The sequence below is a fragment of the Danio rerio genome, chromosome 14 (genome assembly GCF_052040795.2).
Source record: "Danio rerio strain M-AB ecotype USA chromosome 14, GRCz13ab, whole genome shotgun sequence".
NCBI lineage: Eukaryota > Metazoa > Chordata > Actinopteri > Cypriniformes > Danionidae > Danio > Danio rerio.
In genome coordinates, this window is record NC_141034.1 from 50027460 (window position 1) to 50053345 (window position 25886).

Genomic DNA, 25886 nt, shown 5'->3' on the forward strand with positions numbered 1-25886 from the left:
GAATGTTTTTATAACCTTATAAAGTTTTATCTGCATGCTACCATTTGAGACTGTGGAGTTAATGTGGAATTAATCAGTTTTGGTTCAATTATGCTGGATTGTAAGAAAACACATTTCTGTAACACTTTACTACAAGGACCAATTCTAACTATGAACTAGTGGCTTATTACCTGTCTATTATTACAATATTGGCTGTTTATTAGTCATTTTGGTCACATTTTTTTAATGTAAAATACAATTTAGGCTATTAACAAACCATTACTTAAGATTTTAGTTCAATGAAGATGCTTATTAATAGTTAGTAAGACAGTAGTTAGATATTTTGTAGGCTTAAAGATGTAAAATAACATCATATATAAGTGCTAGTAAACAGTTAATATTTTAATAATAGACAGGCAATAAGCCAGTAGTAAATGGTGTGAATTGTTACTAAGACTAAAGTGTTACCGTAATTAATGAGTACATATTCTGCATGATCTTATTCTGCATTGTAAAAAATAATTACAAAAAGTCAAGACAACAAATATTATTTATATTGCTTTAACTTATTTTAATAATTTAATCAGGTTTTAACTAATCCTAAGGTGTGCAATGTTTATCTTAATATCTTTAGTCAGTTTGATTGATGTGAGTTGAGATGACTAGAAAAGTTAATTTAATTCAACAAAAAAGGCAGCATGTGTATTTTTGCAGTGTATCCTACTCAAGACCTAAAGTCAAATATTTTTATGTTGCTTTACCTTATTTTAATGAACTTAAATAGGTTTCAACTGATTTTTTAAGTTTTTCAAAGTGTAATTTAATATATATATAAATATTTATTATATATGTTATTTATAATATATATATAAATATATATATATTTATTTATTAATTAAATTTTTATCAGTTTGATTTGATGTGGGCAGCACGGTTGTGCAGTGGGTAGCATAATCGCCTCACATCAAGAACGTCCCTGCTTCGAGCCCCGGCTGGGTCAGTTAGCATTCCTGTGTGGAGTTTGCATGTTCTCCTCGTGATCTTGTGGGTTTCCTCTGGGTGCTCTCGTTTCCCCACAAGTCTAAAAACGTGGTGAATTGGGTAAGCTAAATTGGCCGTAGTATATGTGTGTGAATGAGTGTGTTTCCCAGTATTGGGTTGCAGGTGAATGGGCATCCGCTGTGTAAAACATATGTTAGATAAGTTGGCGGGTCATTCCACTGTGACCCAGGTTAATAAAGGGACTAATCCGAAAAGAAAATGAATGAATGAATGATTTGATGTAAGCCGAGATTTTTAGTTCATTTGATTCAACTAAAAAAATGTTTTCCAGAGTATCCTACCCATTACTTAAACCTAGCGTCTACCTTAACAACTATTAATAAGCAGCAAATTAGTAGTTTGTTGAGTTAAAAGTCATAGTTAGTGGTTTGTTAATTGCAAGAATTGTACTTTAAAATTGTAACCGAAAGTTCGAAAGTCAGTATTAATAGCCCCCCCCCCCCCTGTATATTTTTTCAGTAACACTTTATAATAACTACACACTGTGAATCATATATTAAGCATAAGCAAATAGTAAATTCAATATGTTAAGCATTAACTCTACCTTAATGTTAGTAAGCAGGTTATAAATACAGCTGCAAATGCTGTATTCTTGACTTATAAACACATTTATAATGTGCTTAATGATTGTGTTTTCATGCTTTTGTAAGGACTAATTTTTTCATTACTTAACTAAGTATTGCATTATTTACGAACCAGTTATTTAATATAGTTGGTGCTATTTTAGGATCATTCAAAGTGCATAAGTAAATGATTAATGAACTATTCAAATTAACATTCATATATCTTATTGTTTAGGCATAAACTAATAGTTCAGTTGTATATTAATAAATGCTTTATTAACTTAACTTCATCCAGGTTTGTGACCTAATCTAAAGTGAGGACTATTTACGCTTTGTAAATTCCTTATTAATGACAATTAAAGGCTCAGTTATCTTCTAAACAGGAAAAAAAGAGAAAATAAATAGCTTTATTAATTTCTATTTAATTGATACGCAAATAAAAACTGTATTGAAGGAAAAATAAATCTTTGCAATCTAAAGTAAAACAAAATTACTGTGCAGTTTAAACATCACTGAATAACATTGAAATTATGCATCGTAATATATTGTTAACCTATTATATTGTTGTTGTTTTATCCATTTTTATTTAATTGTATTTATTTCTAATTGTATTGTAATACTCCTGTTATTCGGCAATGTTTAAAGTTCACAGTCATTTTATTTGTTAGATAAGATTGCAAACATTTATTGTTCATTTGATACTAAGCCTTAATGTAATTGTCATTTATAAGAGATTTATAAAGCATAAATAGTCCACACTTTAGATTAGGTCTCAAAACTGCATGAAGTTGCCTTAATAAGCATTTATTAACATACATAGTAACTATTACTATATGTTTAACGACGGTGAGCGATGACACACACAACTGGGGTAAGATCCAATATGCAGGTTTAATCGTAGTCAGGCAAGCAGTGGTCAATGCAGGTGCTAACGGGTATGTACAGGCAGTCCAGAATCGTAGTCAGTAAACAGGCTATAGGTCGTAAGGCAGGCGGCTAAACAGGAGAACAAGGATAAACAAGGCTGGGTCGAAACACGGAAACAAGACAGGGAAAACGCGTTGTAATGTCACCTACTGATCAACAAGACTCGGCAAACTGAAAGGGTGAATGTGTGGCTTATGTAGTGAATGCAGTCAGTCTCTGATAGTCCTCAGGTGTTGCGAGTGTAATCAGTCTAGATGAGTGAGCATGGGTGTCTGGGCGAAGTGCATGTCTGAATATGTAGTCCAGAAAAAGGCGGAAGTGTAGTCCATGGTTATTGTGTGGGAACCAGCGATCTCTGGAGAACGATCGCTGGCCATCGTGACAATATGCCTGAATAATAAAACATATAAATGTTAATTTGAATAGTTTATTAATTATTTCACAACTCATTCTGAATGATTCTAAAAGTCACCAACTACTCATAAATCAGCTGGTTTGTAAATAATGCAATACTGAATTTAGTAATGAACAATTAACTAGTAAAATACCACAATTATGGACATTATAAATGTGCTTATAAGTCAAGAAAACAGCATTTGCAGCTTAAGTTATAAACCGCTTATTAATGTCTATTAATGTAGAGTTAATGCTTAACAGATAATGTAGTTACTATTTGCAAATGCTTAATAAATCATTCACATGGGCTGCGTCCGAAGCCGCCTACTACTCAGAAGGTACTATATTTGAATTCAAACGTACTACTCGACCGTTAGAAAAGTACGTTCTATACAGTATGAATGTGAAAAGTATGAATGAAATTCGGACATACTACATCCGCCATTTTGACATAGTCACGTGACGTACCTGCGTAATTTGCGTCGCTTCACTCCCATTCATGAATTCGCTCGCGGGGCATCATGGGATAGCGCAGCATGCATGGGATGTGCACTCCAGAATCTCGCCGGAAGTAGTAAGTCATCCGGGCACTTCTCGCATACTGTTTTTCGAATTCTATGAATTCGGAAATACTACTCGGCTCACATACTGATTTTAGCGTACTATATAGTATGGAAGTATGCAGTTTCGGACGCAGCAAGTGTGTAGTTATTATAAAGTCTTACCTTTTTTTCTCCATTTTTTTTTCTCCATTGTGTTTTTTAACACATTTCTTAACCGTCATTCATTTTCTTTCCGCTGTGGCGACCCCAGATTAATAAAGGGACTAAGCCGAAAAGAATATGAATGAATGCCCTTCTAGCTGCAACCCATCACTGGGAACATCCATACACACACATTCACATACATATACTACGGACAATTTAGCTTACCCAATTCTCCTATAGCGCATGTCTTTGGACTTGTGAGGGAAACCGGAGCACCCAGAGGAAACCTACGCCAACACAGGGAGAACATGCAAACTCCACACAGAAATGCCAACTGACCCAGCCAAGGCTAGAACCAGTGACCTTCTTGCTGTGAGGCGATCATGCTATCCACTGCGCCACCGTGACGCCCTGTTAAACATCGTTTGGGACATACTTGAAAAAGGAAAAAAATTTCAGCAGTGCGAATGATTTTGACCAACTGTATAATTGTTTGTGTAGGAGCGGGATGTGGAGAGACAGCGGGTGGACGAGCTGCTGGAGATGAACATGAGTCTGCAGGTGGATCTGAAGCGCCAGGTTCATTCTGCAGGTGTCAATCAAAGTGTGACTCATCAACATTTCCTCCAATCAGAGCTAGAGTCTGACGAGGACGTTCAGGAAGTAAACATGCCCGAGATTGGTAGGTTTAATTATGCATGATTTGATATTATGGTGTTTGATATTATGACTCACATGGCATTGCTACACTGTTGAATTCGTAATTAAATGAGTAGATATCAATCACTTTTATGCAAATCAGCCCGTCAGGATTAGAAATAGACATTTATGAATACATTTACATTCCGCCCTATCGATAAATCATCCACCTTCATGTTGTTTCAGATCTCTGTGTTGTTCGTTCTTCTGTAATGCATGGAAGGAATAGATTGGCCTTGTCCTGGATGGCCTTTTCTGTATAGTGAAAATAAATAGGAAAAGATAGAAAATAAAACTTTAATGTTGCTGTTTTTGAAGCTTGTCAGTTTTCATTTGGATTCAGGGAAGTCTGAAAAGACTACTTTGTTTCTCATTTGATCTGGTGATAATAGAAATTACATTTTTGATTGAAACTGATCTTAAAAGGGATAGTTCATCGAAATCAAATGAAAAATCTGTCATTTATTTGAATAATCTTCAGAAAAACCTATTAAGATATGTTTGATTACACATGAGAGATTTCCTTTAATGAGTCCAGGTTACCAAAATATAAAAGATAACCTAAAAGTTACACAGGCACAGGGCTTAACATCAACTTTTTTGATCACCAGCCACTGTGGCTAGTAGATTTTCAACATTACTAGTCACTCGCCATTTTCACTAGTAACAATTTTGTTGTTGAGAATATATATTTTCTACGCATAAATTTGACTTTGGCATGCTAAAATTAGTTGATTTAGATCTTGTGTTATGTCCACATGCCTCCTCCTTCAGTTCACTTTTTTGTGTTGTGTATGAGCTTGCTCGATGTGCATGAGCAAATGGATTGTAGTTTCATTGTGTCGCATTGCAAATAGTTTTTATTTTACATGACTTTTTTAAAAAGTCGCGCTAATCACATCACTTGTGTGCAGGAGTAATTATACTCTCATTCGGTAATCACTTGCTTGCGTGAATACAATTATATTTGTTGGTCATGCTGCTTTTCGATTCTAAGATCACATTGGCATAAATATCGGTCTATCTTTATTGTGGAACCCTGCTTTAAGAAAACTACAATTTAAAAAGTATTTTCAACCAGCCGAAACGGCTAGTGGAAGGTTTCATAGTGTCACATTGCAAATAGTTATTTCATATGACCTTTCAGGGCTCAAAATTAAGGATTTACCAAATTTATCTCTGACCACACCAAAAAATAAATAAATAATTATTTGTTAGCCACAAATTTTAAATAATGTGTCATAACAAACTATAGCTGTATACACACTCTTTTTATTCATCAAAACTTTTCTTAAAAAACAAATTGACATTTAAAAAAGAATTAATGTCATGCATCTAAAATATGCACAGTATTCTGTCCTGGCTAAAGTTTCTAGATCCAGATCCCCTAGTTTTTTTTTGTGTGATTTTTCTGATTTTGCAATTTTATATATATATTTTATTATTATTTTATAATTTGCCATATTGGCCTACTATGTTAGGTGTGTGCAATCTGACACAATGAGAAGGACACAAATCATAAAAAATAAAGCTTCTTTATTTTGGTCTCTTGTCAAGACAAGATCTAAAACAGATCTAAAAAGGTAGGGATTAAGTCAAAGGACGGCTGTATTATTTTTATGCACAAGTTTACTATTTCTCTCTCTCAGGTTTCGCTTTCGGAGCATCTGATATGTACCTCACTCAGAACATGTGTTAGGGCTTCCCCTTCCGTAATACACCTAAAACACGGATTCGGTTTTCTCTCGTTATATACAGGGAAAGAGTTAAACGAAATCACTTATCGATTTCATGAACACCATAAAACCAGCCATACATGTAAAGCACAAATAATGTCTTTCAATTCGGTCAAGTCCAGCGGGGTTGCTCTGTTTTTTAGAGGTTGAGATTTGCTCAAACTTTTTTGCAGTCTGAAGCGCGTCAAATGCACAAAACGGCCAATTCACGCCACAGGATGTCTAATGCATCTTTGCACTGACTTCACATGTAAATCAATCGCGCTTCATCCACATCTGCTTACTGCACAGGCTGCAAAACACCCCCCCATGAAATGTAATGATTGTGAGGGCGCAGGTAAGACGTAATTTTTCGAGAAACACTCATATTTTTTATCAAAACACATGTGCTGCGTTTGCAAACATTTAATTGCAAACTGAAATAAATAACATTTTATTATATGGTTTGGAATTTGAAGTTTTATGAAATTATTTTTTTATGATTATTTTATGTTCAATTAAGAATTTTGTAAGATTGCAGGCCAATTAAGAATCTGTTCAAAGAATAGTTAAAGTGAAAGCAAAGCTTTTAAGCTAATGAAAGCAGCAGGACTGTAAGTGCACGATCATCGTGCATGTCCAGTCTTGTTTAAAAAAAAAACGATTGCACCAGTTGCGTTGTCCTCCAGGCTCGGTTGCTTTACGCAAGTAAACGGGAGCATGCTTTTAAAACAGCAACAGAGTAATTATCCTCTCATTTGGTGTTCACCTGGTTTCTTTTGATTGCGCGAATACAATTATCTTTGGATTCCGGCTAGTGGGAGAGGCTGTCTAACCTGCCACAGCTGAAATCTACCCGCATTTGGTGGGTTGGCAGGTGTTAATGTCAAGCCCTGCACAGGCATACTGTAACAATAAACTCTGCCTTAAATTTTTAAGTTGAATCAAATAAACTTTACAAGTCATGACATGACATGGAGCAGAGTTGACCGCGACAATGGGGTTCGAGTCCGGCGAAGAAAGCAGGTAAGACAAAAACCAAAAAAAAGCCCAAAAAATGTAATAAGTAAATAGCAAGGTGAGAATGTTGTAAAATCTGAAAACGTGGTAAAAATCAGGGGCTTTTCTTTTTCTGCATTGCATTTTGAAAACACTATCGGTGGGGTTTAAGGAAGTGGGTGGACGGGTCAATCAGTGCTTTTGAAAACACTGTCGGTTGGGTTTAGGGAAGGAGGAAGGTGGGTCAGTCGATCGGTCAGTCGACAGCGGCCTCTGTTGGATTTACAGAACAGCAGGCGCGAATGACACGCGAATGGGAAATTTGAGATCTTAAAAAGCGTACACAGCGGCCACTGGTGGATTTGCGAAAACAAAAACTGCAAAAAAACGTAGCTCCTGGAACGTATTTGGCACTCTCCAAAAATGTAAATAGGGGAACAGAATGAGCTTTCAGAATGGGCTTGGATTGTTTTTTTAGAGTGTAAGTAGGTTTATGAAAAAATGCCCTTGGTAATCAATCCTGACCTTGGAGTGTGTTTGTGCGTCTCTCTTACTTTGGTTCAGATCTGAAGCCCCTGAGTGAGGAGGTAAATGAGGCTTCCTCGTTGAGGCTTCTGGGAGCTGAAAACGAGAACGCCGAGCTGAGACGGCGACTGGAGCTCCTGCAGGCTGAACAAGAGGTCAGCGGATGTTTGGCCAGATTTATCCTCAGGCTACCACCTGGCTGATGTTAATTCTCAGGTCTCTCATGTACTGTATGTCTCTCTCTCTCTCACACACAGGCTCAGCAGGGCCCAGAGAAAATCCAAGAGCTCCAAAGACTCACAGAGCAGCTCTCACAAAAGCTTCAAAACACCCTCAAGGAGGTGAGCCACTTCTGACAGATTTAAGGAGCGTTTTTTCCTTCTTTTTTCTGTGTCTACTGTCATTTTGTCCCCGTTTCAACTTTTTGAATCGGGCCCTGTCATTTCTCTTTTAACCGTTAGCTGGAGTGTCTGAAGAATGAAAATAGCAGCCTGAAGATAAATCTGGAGGAGACAAAACGCAAACGGGAAGAAGACCTAAAGACAGACAGAACAGCCTCACAGGGAAAAGAAGGGAAAAAGCCAGTAATCCCAAGAGGGGAGTGTGAGGGAAATGACACGAGGAGAGAGAAACATGATGGAAAAGAAGGTGTAATAAAAGCCCGCCGAGAAGATGGGGAAGGGGGCGAGGGGGGCGACGTAATCCTCAGCGAGAGAAGAAAGAAGGTTATAGATGAAATGAACAGCAAAGAGAGAGGCGAGGCCGAGGGTGAGAAAGAAACCCAAAATAAGACAGACATCACAGAAAAGACATACAGCGATGAAGCCCAGAAGACTGAAGATGATCAATTCTCCCAGGACGCCCTCACCCTGCACAACCAGCTCCAGCAGGCCCTGGAAGAGGCCGACAGACAGAGCGCTTTAGCCCAGGATTTACGCTCTAAAGTGGCGGAGCAGAGTAAGAAGGTCTTGGAGGCGGAACATAAGCTGGCTTTTCTAGAAACGGAGAATCAGAGGCTGAAGAAGGCAGCAGAGAGCCTTGCGGAGGCTAGGAAACAGATAGAGGTGATGATCACACAATAAATGCATGAGTTAAAGACACAGTTCACCCAAAAATAGACATTGTGCCATCAATTACTCACCTTTAACTTGTCCCAACACAAGCTTTATATTGCATCTTGTTCAAATAGAGACTCCTTTTAAGGGATATTTCACCCAAAAATGACAATTCTGTCCTCATTTAGTCTCTCTTGACTTTTTTTGTTTTGCAAAACTCAAAAGAGGAATGTTGTAAACCTGTAGACACTGACTTGCATAGTTTTTATTTTTCATACTACGGAACAGAGGTGGGACCAAGTCATTGTTTGGCAAGTCACAAGTAAGTCTCAATTCATTGCCCTCAAGTCCCGAGTCAAGTCCCGAGTCAAGACAGTCAAGTCCCGAGTCAAGTCCCAAGTCAAAGGCAACAAGTCTCAAGTCAAGTCCAAAGTCCTGCAGTTTGATTTTCGAGTCTTTTCGAGTCTTTTTAACACGAAAATAAAAGGTAAACAGATTATGTATGGTTAAGATCTGTATTTATTAAACAAACCTTTTTTATTAAAGAACATTGCTCAAATATATAAAAATACTTATATTTTCTGAAAAAGTGCTGACCAGTGCTGCGTCTCATCTCCACAGCATAATGCACAAGAACGAGTTCCATGACAAAAGAGTCCATTTTGCCTCACATCACACAGAAACTGCAGGTCTACTGCTTTTTAATTATGTTTTCAGTGACCAACTTGTGATTAACCAAAATTACATAAAGTACCTCAATGAGGCAGCAGTAGACCAACAACTCCTGTATGCTGCAAAATAAAATTGAGTGGACTTGGTATTTTGTCAATTGAATCTCGTGTGTGCTGAAGAGATGGAGATGCAAATCTGTCTAGCAGCAATGTAAAATTGTGGCACATATTCTCAATGAAGGCTACTTCTTACAAACAATAACGTTGTTTTCCTAACATAACATTGAAGAACTTTGCTCTCTACCTTGTGTGATGCTCGTGCACCGATTCCGGTTTGTGGACAAAACTGCTTGCGAGCTCTCAAACATACGTTGCCCGTGCGCAAATTTTTTCACGCTCTCAAATATGCACTGAATTTGTGTCTTTCCTCTTCCTTTTGTGCTTTTTGATATGATTTATATTGAGGCACTATTAATTAACAGTAACCAGAATACTAAAATAGACTTTCATATTAAATTTTTTATCTAATAAACCATAACATTTTGGCTGTATGTTATATGATGAGATATTTCCAGTTTCAAACACTTAAAGACACAGAGAATAGAGGTTGGATGTAAAGAATGCATTTTGTTTTACAAACATTTATTAAACATCCAAAAGGTGCACCATACTAATCAAATAAAAAACATTTAAACAAAAATATAACACAAGCAGAAATGTAACTGTGATAAAAATAAGGAAAAACTTGTTAAGGTATTATAGCCTACTGTACTATTCACTCTTCAAATAAATGCCATGATCAATCCCATTTTATCATGGCAACTAAAATAAAGTGAACTAGTGTCTGCTGTCTTTCACATTGCTGATGAGATTTAAGGACATTTTCCATGTCATCCTCTTCATTTTGAGGAAAAGCTGTCAGGGCCCCTGAACAAATGTATTGGCATGGACAGTGTTTTAAACAGTACTATAGTAAAGTACTTAAATTAATATGTTATGGTAATACTATAGTTGCTATGGTAACACAAGTGTCATATAAACAAATACCCAATGCTGTATTATTTTACAGTATAGGGTACATAATTCACCACATTTTACTGTAGTAAAACTACACTCGGTATTTAATTTTATCATTTCACTATTTTTAATACTACAGTATGCTGAAGCATTCATTAACAAGTTGTAAATAATACCAGCCTAAAACATAGGCAGTATCCTAACTCTCAAAAACACTAGTATTTATTATAGAATTTATCTTAACCTTTTAGTGTTTCATGTATTGTTAATAAATAGTGTAGCAATAAATAAACCATATCAACATTCTAGAATAATCAATTTAACAGGAGGATCTCTGGAGAGCAAAAGCACGAAAGGTTTGAGGCGCCAGTGTGGACAAAAGTCAAGCGAACGCAGAGAAACTGAATACGCGCACGAGAGACGCGGGGACCGGTCGTGAATAGTTGGAAGGCAGTGCCAGGCCAGTCAATCAAATTGAAGAACCTGCACACTGGTGGAAGTAATGTCAGAGCCAATCAGATTTTTCCTTCTTTTTATCAAGAACTGGGCTCGAATCCCACTTAAGCACTTGAGAACAATCATTAGACAGTTTTGTCAAAAATATTGTAATGTTTAACAATTTATTAGAGCCACAAAGTATCTTAAACTTGTTTTCACGTTTGAATTGCAAAGAAATGTGAAACAAGTTAAAATAGAAATACCCACAGAGAAACAGTTACAGTACTGTATATAAATGTAAATATTTGTTTAAATACATTTATAGTGGTTTTAAATATCTTTTAAAATGTAGAGAAGTTCACATTCAACAAACTAAATAAAACAAGTCTTTTTTAGTTTATTTAAAAACAATTACAAATAAAGCAATTCAAGTCACAATTAAATGATCTGGTTGAGTGATCGAATAATAAAGCTAAAACTTTAATTGAATCCCACAAAACAGTAACAAAGACACTCATGAAACAAAATGTGATTGTTAATTGTATTTTTTATTAGATTGTTGGTTTTAAGTACTTTAAAATAGTAGATAATCTTTAAATATAGAGGGGGAAATACAGAAAAACAAACAAACAGAAATTCAACAATATAGATGCATTACATTATAATCTCACTAAAAAATTTAATTAAAAACCATATAGAGGACTAAAATACTGCTAAGAGGCAAAACATCAAGAATAATACAAATACCTTTAAGGTTTTAAATACTAAATAAAATAAATAGTATCAATCCAAAATATTTCGTGCTATTTAGTCTCCACTTTCCTTACTAATATGCAACTCCCTCTCTGACTACTCCACTAACTACAAAAAAAAAAAAAAATAAATAAAATAAAAATTACTAATTGCTTCTTACACTCTTTACACACCTGAAACTTGTCTACAGCACTTATTCATTGTTGCTCTTATAGTTGTGTAAATTGCTTCCTTGTCCTCATTTGTGAGTCGCTTTGGATAAAAGTGTCTGCTAAATGACTAAATGTAAATGAAAAAGGTAACACTTTACAATAAGGTTATATTAGTTAATTAAGTTTATGTATTTACTAATGTAAACAAACAATGCAGTGCAGTTTATTACAGTATTCATTCATGCTAAAATTAATGGAAATAAAATTATTGGTTAATTCTTGTTAACTCACAGTGCATTAACATTGATGTTAACAATCATAACTTTAAATTTTAATAATGCAATAATAAATGTTAAACAATAATTAATAAAGGTTTGCAAGCATAATTCATTATTAGTTCATGTTAGTACATAGATTAACTAAAGAAACCTTATTGCAAAATGTCACCAAAAAAGCACTTTTTTCAGAGTTTTAAGAGCTTTAAAAATAAATTGCAAAAACATAAATTACAGCCATGTTCATTCATAATTATGTGAAATAAATCACGAGAGGGTAAATTTGGTTTAAAAAACTAAAGTACATTGGCTTATGCACAACATTAAAACAATGCTTTTGCACAACAGTAACACATTGCGAGTAGTAAAGTCTCTTACCTTTGACAGATGTTGTAAATCCGCTGAATAAAACAAAAGAAGCAGATCGCGGATGTGTTTATTTCACTCCGAGTCAGAATGAAAATGGCATCTTCAAATTTTCCCGCTGGTGCAAAAACACGGAAGTGCGCCACAAAGCGCTAGTGGTCGAAAGTATGCGCGCATGCTGTCTGTCACACACACACATCTACACACACACGCAGAGATAGAGCGTTCGGCATCAACATACTTTTTATCTTTGGGCTTTTTATGGAAAGTAGCAAGTCTTTACAAGTCAATAGGCGCAAGTCCAAGTGAAAGTCCGAGTCATTCATGTTCAAGTCCAAGTCGAGTTGCAAGTCTTTTTATATTTTGTCAAGTCGAGTCTGAAGTCACCAAATTCATGACTCGAGTCTGACTCGAGTCCAAGTCACATGACTCGAGTCCACACCTCTGCTACGGAAGTTAATGGTTACAGGTTTCCAATATTCTTCAATATATCTACTTTTGAGTTCTGGAGAACAAAAAAAGTCAAGGGTGAGAAAATGAGGACAGAATAAATTTTTTTGGTCTTGTTAGTAGTCTTTAGAATGTCACCATAAAATGCCATATATGCAATTTTTACAGTGCATCCGGAAAGTATTTATAGTGCTTCACTTTTTCCACATTTTTTTATGTTACAGCCTTATTCCACAATGGATTAAATTAATTTATTTCCTTAATAATCTGAAAAGAAATGTTTTTTGAAATTGTTGCAAATTTATTAAAAATAAACAACCTGAAAAATCACATGTACATCAGTATTCACAGCCTTTGCCGTGAAGCTCTAAATTGAGCTGTGGTAAATTCAGTTGATTGGACATGATTTGAAAAGGCAAACACCTGTCTATACAAGCTCCCAGGGTTGATAGTGCATGTCAAAGCACAAATCAAGCATGAAGACAAAGGAATTGTCTGTAGACCTCCGAGGCAGGATTGTCTTGAGGCACAAGGCTGGGGAAGGTTACAAAAATTTTTCTGCTGCTCTGTTTTTTTCCAATGAGCACAGCGGCCTCCATCATCCGTAAGTGGAAGATGTTTGGAACAACCAGGACTCTTCCTAGAGCTGGCCAGCCATTTAAGCTGAGTGATCAGGGGGGAAGGGCCTTAGTCAGCGGGGTGGTCAATAACCCGATGTTCACTCTGTCTGAGCTCCAGCGCTCTTCTGTGGAGAGAGGAGAACCTTACAGAAGGACAACCATCTGTGCAGCAATCCACCAATCAGGCCTGTATGGTACAGTGGCCTGACGGAAGCCACTCCCCACCTAGAAGTTGCCAAAAGGCATCTGAAGGACTCTCAGACCACAAGAAACAAAATTCTCTGGTCTGATGAGACTAAAATTTTACTCTTTGGAGTGAATGCCAGGTGTTACGTTTGAAGAAAACCAGGCAGTGCTCATCACCAGGCTAATACCATCACTACAGTGAAGCATGGTGATGGCAGCATCATGCTGTGGGGATGTTTTTCAGCAGCAGGAACCGGAAGACTAGTCAGGATAGAGGGAAAGATGAATGCAGCAATGCACAGAAACATCCTGAATAAAAACCTGCTTCAGAGTGCTCTTGACCTCAGACTGGGGCGATGGTTCATCTTCCAGCAAGACAATGACCTAAAGCACACCACCAAAATATCAATGGAGTGGCTTCACAACAACTCGGTGAATGTCCTTGAGTGGCCCAGCCAGAGCCCAGAGCTAAATCCTATTGAACATCTCTGGAGAGATCTGAAAATGAACCATCGCTTCCCATCCAACCTGATAGAGCTTGAGAGGAACTGCAAAGAGAAATGGGCAACAATTCCCAAAGACAGGTGTGCCAAGCTTGTGGCATCACATTCAAAAAGACTTGAGGCTGTAATTACTGCCAAGGGTGCATCAACGAAGTATTAGGCAAAGGCTGTGAATACTGATGTACATGTTATTTTTTTCACATTGTAATTATGGGATATTGTGTGTAGAATTTTGAGGAAATAAATGAATTTAATCTACTTTGGAATAAGGCTGTAACATAAAAAATGTGGAAAAAGTAAAGCGCTATGAATACTTTCCGGATGCATTGTATAAACCCATGTAAATGCACTTTGATTTGCTTTGGATAAAAAAAGCGTCGGCTAAATAACTGCTTAATGTGTTTATATCGGGGCAGGTGCTGCAGGGTGAATCTATGCAGAAGGAGGAGGAGCTGATTCGTCTGCACAGTCAGGAGGAGCTCCAGAAGATGCAGGCTGCAATAATCGCTCAATTAGAGGACGAGCGAGCAGCACTGGAGCGGGAAAAAGAGACTCTCAGAGGCTCTGTAGATTCACTCAGGGCCGCGGTGCGCAAGGTGAGGCCGCCTATTTGCTCCACTAAAAGATATAGATTACATGACTGGGGGAAACTTGGAGATTAATGGTGCCTACATTAAAATTATGCTGGAACAATGAGTGGATATCATAAAAAAACACACACACAATGGGCAGAGCATCAGCGTGGGGGAACAGTAATGAGGTGCCAATAGTTGCTAATTGGTCTTTAAAGTGGCAGTTCACAGTTCTGTCATCCTTTCTTTGTTATGTGTAAAACAAAAGAGGATCTGTGCAATTAAAGTTTAATGAGAACTAAAGCTGTCAAGATGGAAAGTGGACAAAAGAGCAACATGAAAAATTTGTGCACTTGAATAAGTCAATATAAATGTACAGTTAAAGTCAGAATTATTAGTCCCCCTGTATATTTTTTCACTGTTGCCATCTAATTTTTTAGAGTAAGTAGCTAAAGGTGAAACAAATTATTGCTAAAAGTTGCTAAATGATGCTGTGATTTCATTGTGTGATGACGTCAATACATAATCGCAAATCATAACTGCATCTTTATGTAACATACAAAATAATGAATGAGTTTTCACTAGTTGATTGGCCAAACATTTGAAATATATTCAGTTATAGCACTGTGTTGTAGTTAGGGTTGTAACAATATACCGGTATGACGGTTTACCACGATTTGAACGTGCACGATTATCATACCATGAACAATTGCATATCAACGGTTTTAACCCTTAAAGACCGAGACAGCCGCCCGCGGCTAAAAATAAGTATTGCTCTTAAATGTTTAATAACTTTTGATCCGCTGATCCGATTCATACAATTCAAAGATTGGCATAAAGAAGAGAATCTCAGCTTTCCAGTGCTGTATCACATAACATTCGCGGACTTTCAGAGGCTCCGGAATCAGTGCGGTTACGTCATCAACATTTGACAACGCTGATTTGACAAAGAAACGCTCGTCACTGTGTCTCCGGACAAATCAGACATGATACATTGATGCATTGTCCCTCCTCCATGCCCAGATTGGTTCAAACTCGCTATATCACAACCAATAAGCATAGGTTTCACTTTTGTTTGTGGACCAAGCATTTTGAACAACACGGGATGAGAGAAAGGCATACATTTATGCGCGGCTAAATAAAACGCAAAAAAAAAGTTTTGCATGAAATAATTCTCATACTAAGTACTTTTGCATGCACAGCAGCACAGAAACATGACAAAACAGTGACACAGCAAAGACGAACTGCTGCTCTTGCTGTTTTCAAAAGACGCAAATGAAGATGCAGCTGTTTGTCTGCATTGCAGACAACCATATCCATATCCATAGACAACCATATCCATGCTGGCACATAAAACCTAAGGATGTTCCATATTGAATCTAGTTTCGTTATGTAACTATTTATAGCATAGTAAATATTTATATCTATTTTTTACTGAGGATTTGCACCATGTTTATTTGGACTTTATTTGGACTTTGACACATTATTTATTATTTTCTTATTTTTATTTGTTCATTGTAAGTGGTGTTGTTTATAGTAACTAAAATATATTATTTGGAAAAAGTCAAATTTGCTTCACTGTTCTTTTATTTTGTAACATTTGTAACATACCGTATACCGCGAAACCGTCAAACCGTGGTATTGTTTTAGACGATTATCATACCGTGAAAAATTCATACCGTTACAACCCTAGTTGTAGTTAATGATACCTAAATGGGGCAGCACAGTGGCGCAGTGGGTAGCACAATCACAAGAAGGACGCTGGTTTGAGCCCGGGCTGGGTCAGTTGGCGTTTCTATGTGGAGTTTACATGTTCTCCTCATGTTGGTGTGAGTTTCCCCCACAGTCCAAAGACATGCAGTACAGGTGAATTGGATAAGCAAAATTGGCCGTAGTGTGTGTGTGTGCAAGAGTATGTGGGTGTTTCCCAGAGTTGGGTTGTTGCTGGAAGTGTATTCGCTGCAGAAAATATGTACTGGATTAGTTGGCGGTTCATTCCGCTGTGGCGACCCCTGATTAATAAAAGGGACTATACAAAAAGAAAATGAATGGATGATTTCTAAATGAACAACAATTATACCTGTTATCAACAAGATATCAGCAAATAAACAATTCAATATCTACTAGTGAGGCTGCAGTTTCAGGAGAACATTAAAGCTGATTTATACTTTTCCTGGTGACACATCAAGGATCTCCACTGTGTGCACACACCTTGCAAAATGGACGAGGCTTTTATACTTGACGTGTTCGCTTCTGAGATATTTTTTTAAAACAACAGGGGGCGGTTTAAAGAAATCAACCGTAAAATCAGACGGATAAACGGATCACTCCACAATTCACACATTACTGTCTGGCTAGTTTGTGTCCTCTACTTACAGTTGAAATCAGAATTATATATTTTTTCTTTTTCAAATATTTCCCAAATGATGTTTAACAGATTTAGGAAATTTTCACAGTATGTCTGATAATATTTTTTCTTCAGGAGAAAGTCTTATTTGTTTAATTTCGGCTTGAATAAAAGCAGTTTTAAATTTTTTAAACATCATTTTAAGGTCAATTTTATTAGCCCCTTTAAGCAATTTTTTCCCCCTAATAGTCTACAGAACAAGGGGCGAAGCAGTGGCGCAGTAGGTAGTGCTGTCGCCTCACAGCATAAGGTCGCTGGTTTGAGCCCGGGTTGGGCGTTTCTGTGTGGAATTTACATGTTTTCCTTGTGTTGGTGTGGGTTTCCCTCACAGTCCAAAGACATGAGGTACAGGTGAATTTGATAAGTTAAATTGGCCGTAGTGTATGTGTGTGCAAGAGTATGTGGGTGTTTCCCAGTGTTGGTTTGTGGCTGGAAGTGCATTCGCTGCAGAAAATATGTGCTGGATAAGTTGGCGGTTCATTCCGCTGTGGCGACCCCTGATTAATAAAGAGACTAAGCCGACAAGAAAATGAATGAATGAGTCTACAGAACAAACCATCGTTATATAATAACTTGCCTAATTACCCGCACCATAATCTCTTCAAAGTGATTCATATTTACCTCAAATGTAACGAGGCTCGCGTGCACTTAAAAACGAACCTCCACAAATGCAGCAATGATGTCACATTCGCCGAGTGTACTTAAGCAAACTATTGAACACATCGAGTATAAATCAGCCTTTAGGACCCCTTATTATGACCCTCCCCAACACCTACCCTAAACCACCTCCTGATGGACGGATCAGGGACAACAGGGTCCTAAAAATCCAGAGGGTCCAAAAAATATGCACATAATGAATTTGACAAGTACGATGCGATCCTGGATTAGCATCTATGTTGATCCTGAAACATCATTTTTTGATTGAAAATGTAATCCATACCTATTTTCTACTCCTAATCCCATCCATAACTGTAAATTATTCCCAAAATCAAAGTGGAATATGCCTAAAGTAAACATAAAAGGTAAATATATCCCTTAATTCTGATTGGCTGACTTGAATGTTGTTAAAGGGTCAACATAAATGTTAATCCAGGAATATGTCCTACTTGGTGAAAACAGGTTGGTGAAAAAGAACAGTCTTAGAAATGCAATCCAGCCTCTCCGGATGTTTGGGAACATGCTAATCTGTACTAATAGTACTGTGCCCGGATATTTATCTGAGTTAAGTCACTACTGCTCATTGTATTTCATTCACGCGTTAACAGTTGCTAAACTTATTGCAAGATGCTTTTTGAAAAAAAAAAAAAAATGTATACGATAGAGTCGTATAAAAAGTGTTAAATCAACAAAATTGCTAAATTAACACCGACTGAACTCTACTTATACTACTGCACAGCGAAGAAAAGTGAGTGTATTTTCTATTGTTGACTGAATGATGCAAACCACTTTCTCGTAGGGTGATCAAATAGAGCTGATCAACCAAAACCTGAAGGCTGATCTGGAAAGACTGGGTCGGACCCTGGAGTCTTCCAAACGGCATGAAGAAGAACTGCAGGCTGAGCTCAGAGAGTCCGGCGTGGAGGCGGAGTCTCTGGCCAGGGGGCGGGAGGAAGCGCTGCTGGAAGTCTCTCGATTGGAGCAGGAGAAGGAGGCGTGTCAGGCAGAGCTTGAGAGCCAACGACGTGAGCTGCGGCAAAGAGAGCGAGAGATGGCCAGACTCCGACAGCAGCTGGAGAGCACATCATCTGCCCTGGAGCATGGCCACCAGCGGGCCTGCAGCCTGGAGGCAAACAACAGGTACAGGCATATGTGCAGCTGAGGTCAGAATTATTAGCCCACCTGAATTATTAGCCCTCCACAATATTTTTTTCCCCAATTTCTGTTTAACGAAAATAAGATTTTCAACACATTTATTTTTGTTTTAACTGATTATTTTTTTATCTTTGTCATGATAACAGTACATACTATTTTACTACATGTTTTTCAAGATACTAGTATTTAGCTTAAAGTCACATTTAAAGATCTAACTAGGTCAATTAGAGAAGTCACTGTATAATGATAGTTTGTCCTGTAGACAATCGGAAAATAAATATTGCTTAAGCAGGATAATAATAGTGACATTAAAATGGTTTTAAACAATTTTTAAACTGCTTTTATTGTAGATGTTTATATATTTTATTAGACAACACAATATCAATGTTTTCACTTCAGAAGCGTAAAAAGAAATGAAAACATTTACTGTTCTGACAAATTGTCATTTTCTGGAAAGAAAATCTAAATGCAAATTTGTATTTGAAATCTGGATAAAATATTACCAGACTTTAATAGAACAAAACACATTTTAAGATTTTACTCAAACCCATACCTATCAAATCATGTAAACCCAGAAAAACTTTGGACATTTTTTTCCAAAGCTGTTTTTTCAATATTGTTGACATCATGCAAGGTTTTTGAGCACCAGATTTTTAGCACATTTGTATGATTTCTGAAGGGTCATGTGGAATTATTTGATTTGAATTGCACAAATATTATTTTATGCTTGAATAATATAATATAATATAATATAATATAATATAATATAATATAATATAATATAATATAATATAATATAATATAATATAACATAATATAATATAATATAATTTTATATAATAATTTCAAAGTATTATTGCTTTTTACTCAAATTTTCAAATAAATAAATAGAAATAAAATAAATACATAATTTGAAATATTACTGAACTCAATTGTAGATATTTTTCTGTTTCTCACACAAAAAGTTATTATATTGCTTCAGAAAATACAATGTAAAAATTATTAGTTGATTACTTGAAATTAGTGAGTAAACCTATTTTCTTAATTTTTTTAAATTAATAAACTGTGCATAATTATAAAAATTAAGTTAAAGCAACTTTACAGTTCCAAGGTACATTGGAGAAATTTATTGACAGGCGCCATGTTTCTATAATAACTTGCATAGACACGTCCACAGAACATTTTTTTTTTACAAAGAAACTGGGATTAAAATATCTTTTCCAACTCTCTGTGATGTTTATCAATTTAAAATGTTTTTTAATCAGAGCATGTTTTTAATAAAGACAGTAAAGTGGCTGAAATTCTTAACAGCTATAATCACCCATCCGCATGGTGTAAGTAAACACATGTGTGTGTGTGTCGGGCAAACGGCATTTTTGTTTGACTCATCGTTTCAAAAAGACTTGAATAAACTCCACCACAAATACATGAAATAAACTTACTTGGTAGTTTTGACTAATGAGCTGTATTTCAGCTTCATTTGTGTCTATCTCTATCACTGACTGCTGTTTATCTGACGAAACACAGGAGAAGCAGAAACACACGTGGGAGCGGTGGGCGGGGAGAAACAGCTCATTTGCATTTAAAACCACAGTCTACAAAAAAGCTATACTGTACTCAGACACCAAACTGCGCAGATTCTGGAGGTTATAATAAATAATTTGATGGGTATTTTGAGCTGAAACTTCACAGACTCATTCTGGAGACACCAAAGGCTTATCTTACATCTTGTAAAAGTGGTAACGTAGGTGCCCTTTAAGTAAAGTAAATAATCACTTTTTACAGTGTATAGTGCACATGTCGTATGGGCCAACTGCTACATTTTATTTCTAATTTATTGTTGTAAAAAATTAAATAACACAAAGATTAATAGATAATGAATAGGTTTTAAGTTTTGAGGGCACTATTCCCTTCACACCAAACTTTCCAGTCCTCATACTTATTTCAGATCCTATAAAACAAATAGCATAATAATATTATGTACATGGTTCAATGCATCTGTTATCTGCCCACAGACGGATGTGTCAGGATCTGGCTCAGCTCAGAGAGTCCTGCGCGCAGTTTGAGGAGCTGCAGAAGGAAAACACACAGCTTGCTTCACTCAACGCTGAGAGCAAAGCCCAGATTGACTCCCTAACAAAGGTCGGTGCAGTATTCAAAAGTGTTTGTGTGCGAGATCTTAACGATAAAAGCAATTACTATAGCGCCTCGGCACACAATATTTCTGCAATTATGTTTGCCTGGAGGTCCCATTGAGCTGAGATCTCGCAAAATGGCCCACTTTGAATATTCCCTTTCAGCCAGGTAATTGTTTTCGGGTTGCTTTCTTATCTGAAAATCCTCAGCGCAATTAGATTTAGCCTCCTCGGACAGCTGTGCTGAAAATGCATCTTTGCGAGATTAATGAAATCTGTTATTGCTCAGGTTTTCCTGAAGAGGATAGTCGGTTCTCAGTAATGCCGGTTAGATACTGACTTTAAAGGGCACCTATGGTAAAAAATCTACTTCTCAAGCTGTTTGGACAGATCTGTGTGTTGGTATAGTGTATAGACCGTCATACTGGGGTGATATGAACACACCCCGTCCTTTTTTTTCAATTTAACTACAAAAAAAAGGCCAATTGGAGCTGTTTTCAAATCGATCGCACCATTACGTAGGTGTGCGATCCCCTCGCCCACCGAATTGATTGACAGCTGCGCGCATTAACATGTTCCGGTAGTCGCGTGTATATGTCAACAAGACCAGGCAGACATACGCAAAGCAACCGGGAATAAAAGGTCTGTTCTGTTCGCTAGGATCAGCAAGCATCATCAAATGTGATTAAGAGTAAGTTTCACATGTTTAAAGTGTTTTAAAACAGAGTATGTGTGTAATTAATTACAGAGTTTTACTTCAGCTTTACTTCATCAGCACAGCCGCGTGTCAGAACAATTATAAAAGAAGATGCTTCAATCCCCGTTTGTGGAAGTTAAATCAGGTTTATTTTGTACATTAGCATAACAGATATCCCCACTTGAGGTTAGCCTTAACTAGGCTAAGCGCGCTCTGTCTGTCTGCCTGCCTGCGTGTGTGTGTATCATCTGCGGTGTGTGTGTGTGTGTTTTTGTGTGTGCGCGCGCGCGCTTTGTAACGATATTGTGTGTGACTCATCAATGCAACTTCTCAATACTAATTAGTAAAGGTTAGTTCTTACTGTAGTATCTCACAAACGCTACGTGAGACCTTCTTCCTTTAAGTCTGTCTGTTGTCTGACGCAGCTAAGAGAGGAGGCATGTAGAAACAGTGGGCGGGAAAGAAAAAGCTTAAAGGCGCAGTACGACAAAACCACCCCCTGCTGGAAATCAGTATAAAACAGCATCTTGTAAAAGGTATAATGAAAAATCTGATGGGTATTTTGATCTGAAACTTTATATACACATTCTAGAGACGCAAAAGACTTATATTAAATCTGAAAAAAGGGGTAACCTAGGTACCCTTTAAATATGGCAAGAAATGGAAGTTGTGATCAAATTTTCTTGCATTATAGTGTGATATATTGACAAAAAAATTGTATCTTCTTTTATTTAGGATTTTTGGTTTCACTTTAGATTAAGTGGCCTTAACCACTAGGTAATTTCATCAAAATATAAATACATTGTACTTAGGGGCTGATCACACCAAACGTGCATTTACGTTATAAAAACGCGAGGCTTGTCTTGTTGACAAGAAAAAAAGGAGCGCGGTGCGCCTTTTTATGTCGCTAGGCAACGACTAAATCAGCTGGGTATTTTGCGAGCGTGTTGCTGTTAATATTAAAATAACTTTAATATCTGATAATATTGTAAAATTCACGATTTGAAGTCATACAGCTCCGTTTAACTCAGAACAGCAACCACAAGTCTCTTTTCCATCTTTAAGTCTCCCTTGTTGTCTTGACAACATAAAAACCCAGCCTCTGCTTTCATTTGATTGTAGAATGAACGCAACTGACGTAACACGCTTTTACCACTCAGAGTTGACTTTTTTTTTCAACTGCGTGCACAAGACGTGCAAGGCAAAAACGTGAGGCGCAGCAGGCCAATTAAAAAAAGGCTCCTCTCAACGCAAAAATCGCATTGGGTGTGATCGGCCCCTACTGTGCTTATAATGTACTAAAGAGCACTTCTGCTGCTCTTAAGGTGGGATACGGGTAGGGTCAGGGACAGGTTTGGCGATATGGGTAGGTTTAAGGTTGGGTTAAGGTAAGGGATGGGTCAACAATGTAATTATAAATGTAACTACATAAATAAATTATATATAGGTATTTATAAGATAAGTACTATGGAATGGGGCAACATGGTGGCACAGTGGTTAGCACCGTTGCCTCACAGCAAGAACGTTGCTGGGTCAAGTCCCGACTGGGTCAGTTGTCATTTCTGTGTGGAGTTTGCATGTTCTCCCCGTGTTGGCGTTGGTTTCCTTTGGGTGCTCCGGTTTCCCTAACAGTCCAAACACATGGTGCACAAGTGAATGGAATAAACTAAATTGACCGTAGTGTATGAGTGTGTGTGTGTGTGTGTGTGTGTGTGTGTGAATGAGTGAGTATGGATGTTTCCCGGTACTGGGTTACAGCTGTAAGGGTGTCTGCTGTGTATAACATATGCTGGATAAGTTCTACCATCCACCCCATCTCCACCTTTCCTCCTTTACCATGGGGAGCTTTCAAGAACTACCGGAACTCGTACCCCCTCACATGCTCATTGACCAGGAGGGAGCCCTGGGCTCAATCATTTCTGAGCTTACGGTTCTCTCCCAGGACAACATGCCAAACGTGCTATTATTATTAAGCAATAGCTAAGTGTGAACTCTTGAAAAGTACATTTTAACAAATGACTTTTTAGCAGCATCTCTCTCAGCCATGGGACCTCTGTTTCTCTGGGGTATGTGTTTGTGTGTGTGTGTGTTCGAAGCTGTAGTTGGACACATATAACCAACTAGTGATCATGATTGGTGTGTCTGTGCACGTGAACTACACGGGAACTGTAGTAATGATAATATTCATAATGACATGTTGAATTTGGAGCGTAGTGGGTAGCACAATCGCCTCACAGCAAGAAAGTCACTGGTTCGAGCCTCGGCTGAGTCAGTTGGCATTTCTGTGCAGAGTTTGCATGTTCTTGCTATGTTAGCGTGGGTTTCCTCCGTGTGCTCCATTTTTCCTCACAAGTCCAGAGACATGTGGTGTAGGTGAACTGAATAAGCTAAATTGGCTGCAATGTATGTGTGTGAATGCAATGGTGTGTATGGGTGGTTCCCAGTGTTAGGTTGCGGTTGGAAGGGCATCTGCTACTTATATGCTGGTCAAGTTGGCGGTTCATTCCGCTGTGGCGAACTCTGATTAATAAAGGGACTAAGCCGAAAAGGAAATGAATGAATGAATAATTGTTGAATTTGATTGGATGTTTGTTTCTCATGTTGTCCCAATAACAATATTATTTATTTTATTGTCATTTGACAAATTAGATTTTTTTTTAAATTAACGCAATAGTTACTTTCCCTGGTAATTAGATACTTTTATAATTATGTTACTGAGTTACTATTTGTGAGAAGTAACTAGTAACTATAACTAATTACTCTTTTAAAGGATGTGCCCATCACTGGAGAGCAGAAGTACTTTAAGACATGCTTTTATGCATGCATTGCTGTTCACTCCTCCATTCCTCCACAATAATAATATTTTACTCGCAAACAGGATCTGGCTAATGAGAGCGCCCAGTCCCGAGAGTTATCCAATCAGATCACACAGCTAAACAAAACTCTTGAAGAACTGAAGACCAGGCTTCAAATGGCATCACAGCAAAGATCCACTCCAGAAGTTGCTTTATCACCTCCTGACTCGCGTGTAGAGAGTGTCGAGGGTTGTGAATCAAACAGACATTCTGCAGACCGCCAGGAGGACACTGTCAGTACTGCAGATAAGGTGAACCACAACCAGAGCTCCAGGCCTGCAGACTTTATCTCTGCTGGAGAAGATGATGAAAACACAAGGAGCAAACAACCGCACACAACGGCAGAGGCTGGGGGCCAGGAGGCACTGAGTCAACGGCTGATAAACACAGAGCGTGAGGTGAGATAAAGTGAAAAACACTCATTGAATGTTCACTCTATACGTGTCTTCATTTAAACGCCATTCAGAGATTGAGATTGCATTTACATGTTGAAATCAGGTGGAAAGTAATGCATTACATTTACTTTGTTACATTTACACGTGTCAGCTTTTAAATGTTTTAATTTATCAATATTTATATAACGGGGCGACGCAGTGGCCAAGTAGGTAGTGATGTCTCCTCACAGCAAGAAGGTCGCTGGTTTAAGCCTCAGCTGGGTCAGTTGGCGTTTCTGTGGGGAGTTTGCATGTTCTCCCTGCGTTCACGTAGATTTTCCTCGAGAGCTCCGGTTTCCCCCACAGTCCAAAGACATGTGGTACAGGTGAATTGGGTAAGCTAAATTGTCCTTAGTGTAGATTGAGTGTGTATGGATGTTTCCCAGAGATGGGTTGCAGCTGGAAGGACATCCGCTGCATAAAACATATCCTGGATAAGTTGGTGGTTCATTCTGCTGTGGGGACTCCAGATTAATAGAGGGACTAAGCCGAAAAGAAAATGAATGAATGAATATTTAAATAACAGTCGATTTATTTTCGTCGCTATGTGCTTCTCTGAAATTATGATAAACACGAGATTTTCAATAATTAGATAATACATGCATACACATACATATTGTTCATTCTATATTATACATGCATTTTATTTTAGCATTACATTATACATATATTATAATGTTATACATATGTTACATTGTTGAGTACATTTTTCACATTTTTTACTGGCCTTACTTACACTCCTTCTTAACCCTAGAGCAACCCAGGAAAAAAAATTGTTAGGTTTCTTGGGGTCCACCTGACCCCAAACATTTACAGATACAGGGAAATCTACATTTTTATATGATAAACTTTACATCTTTTTATACAGTCATTTCTCAACTTTGTATTTATGCTGTGCTTGTGTAGATATTTTATA

The 25886-nt window shown here is 37.4% G+C and overlaps 1 protein-coding gene across 2 annotated transcripts in view; it reads left to right on the forward strand.

Annotated features, from left to right (window-relative positions):
• ccdc88b (coiled-coil and HOOK domain protein 88B) overlaps window positions 1–25886 on the forward strand; it is a 67204-nt gene that overhangs the window by 22495 nt on the left and 18823 nt on the right. Inside the window, 8 exon segments of one of the 2 annotated variants that reach the window (NM_001386506.1) lie at window positions 4136–4316; window positions 7612–7727; window positions 7830–7913; window positions 8034–8636; window positions 14475–14654; window positions 18494–18834; window positions 20865–20991; window positions 24560–24934. In NM_001386506.1, coding sequence (NP_001373435.1) covers window positions 4136–4316; window positions 7612–7727; window positions 7830–7913; window positions 8034–8636; window positions 14475–14654; window positions 18494–18834; window positions 20865–20991; window positions 24560–24934 — 2007 coding nt within the window. 2 annotated transcript variants of the gene reach the window in all.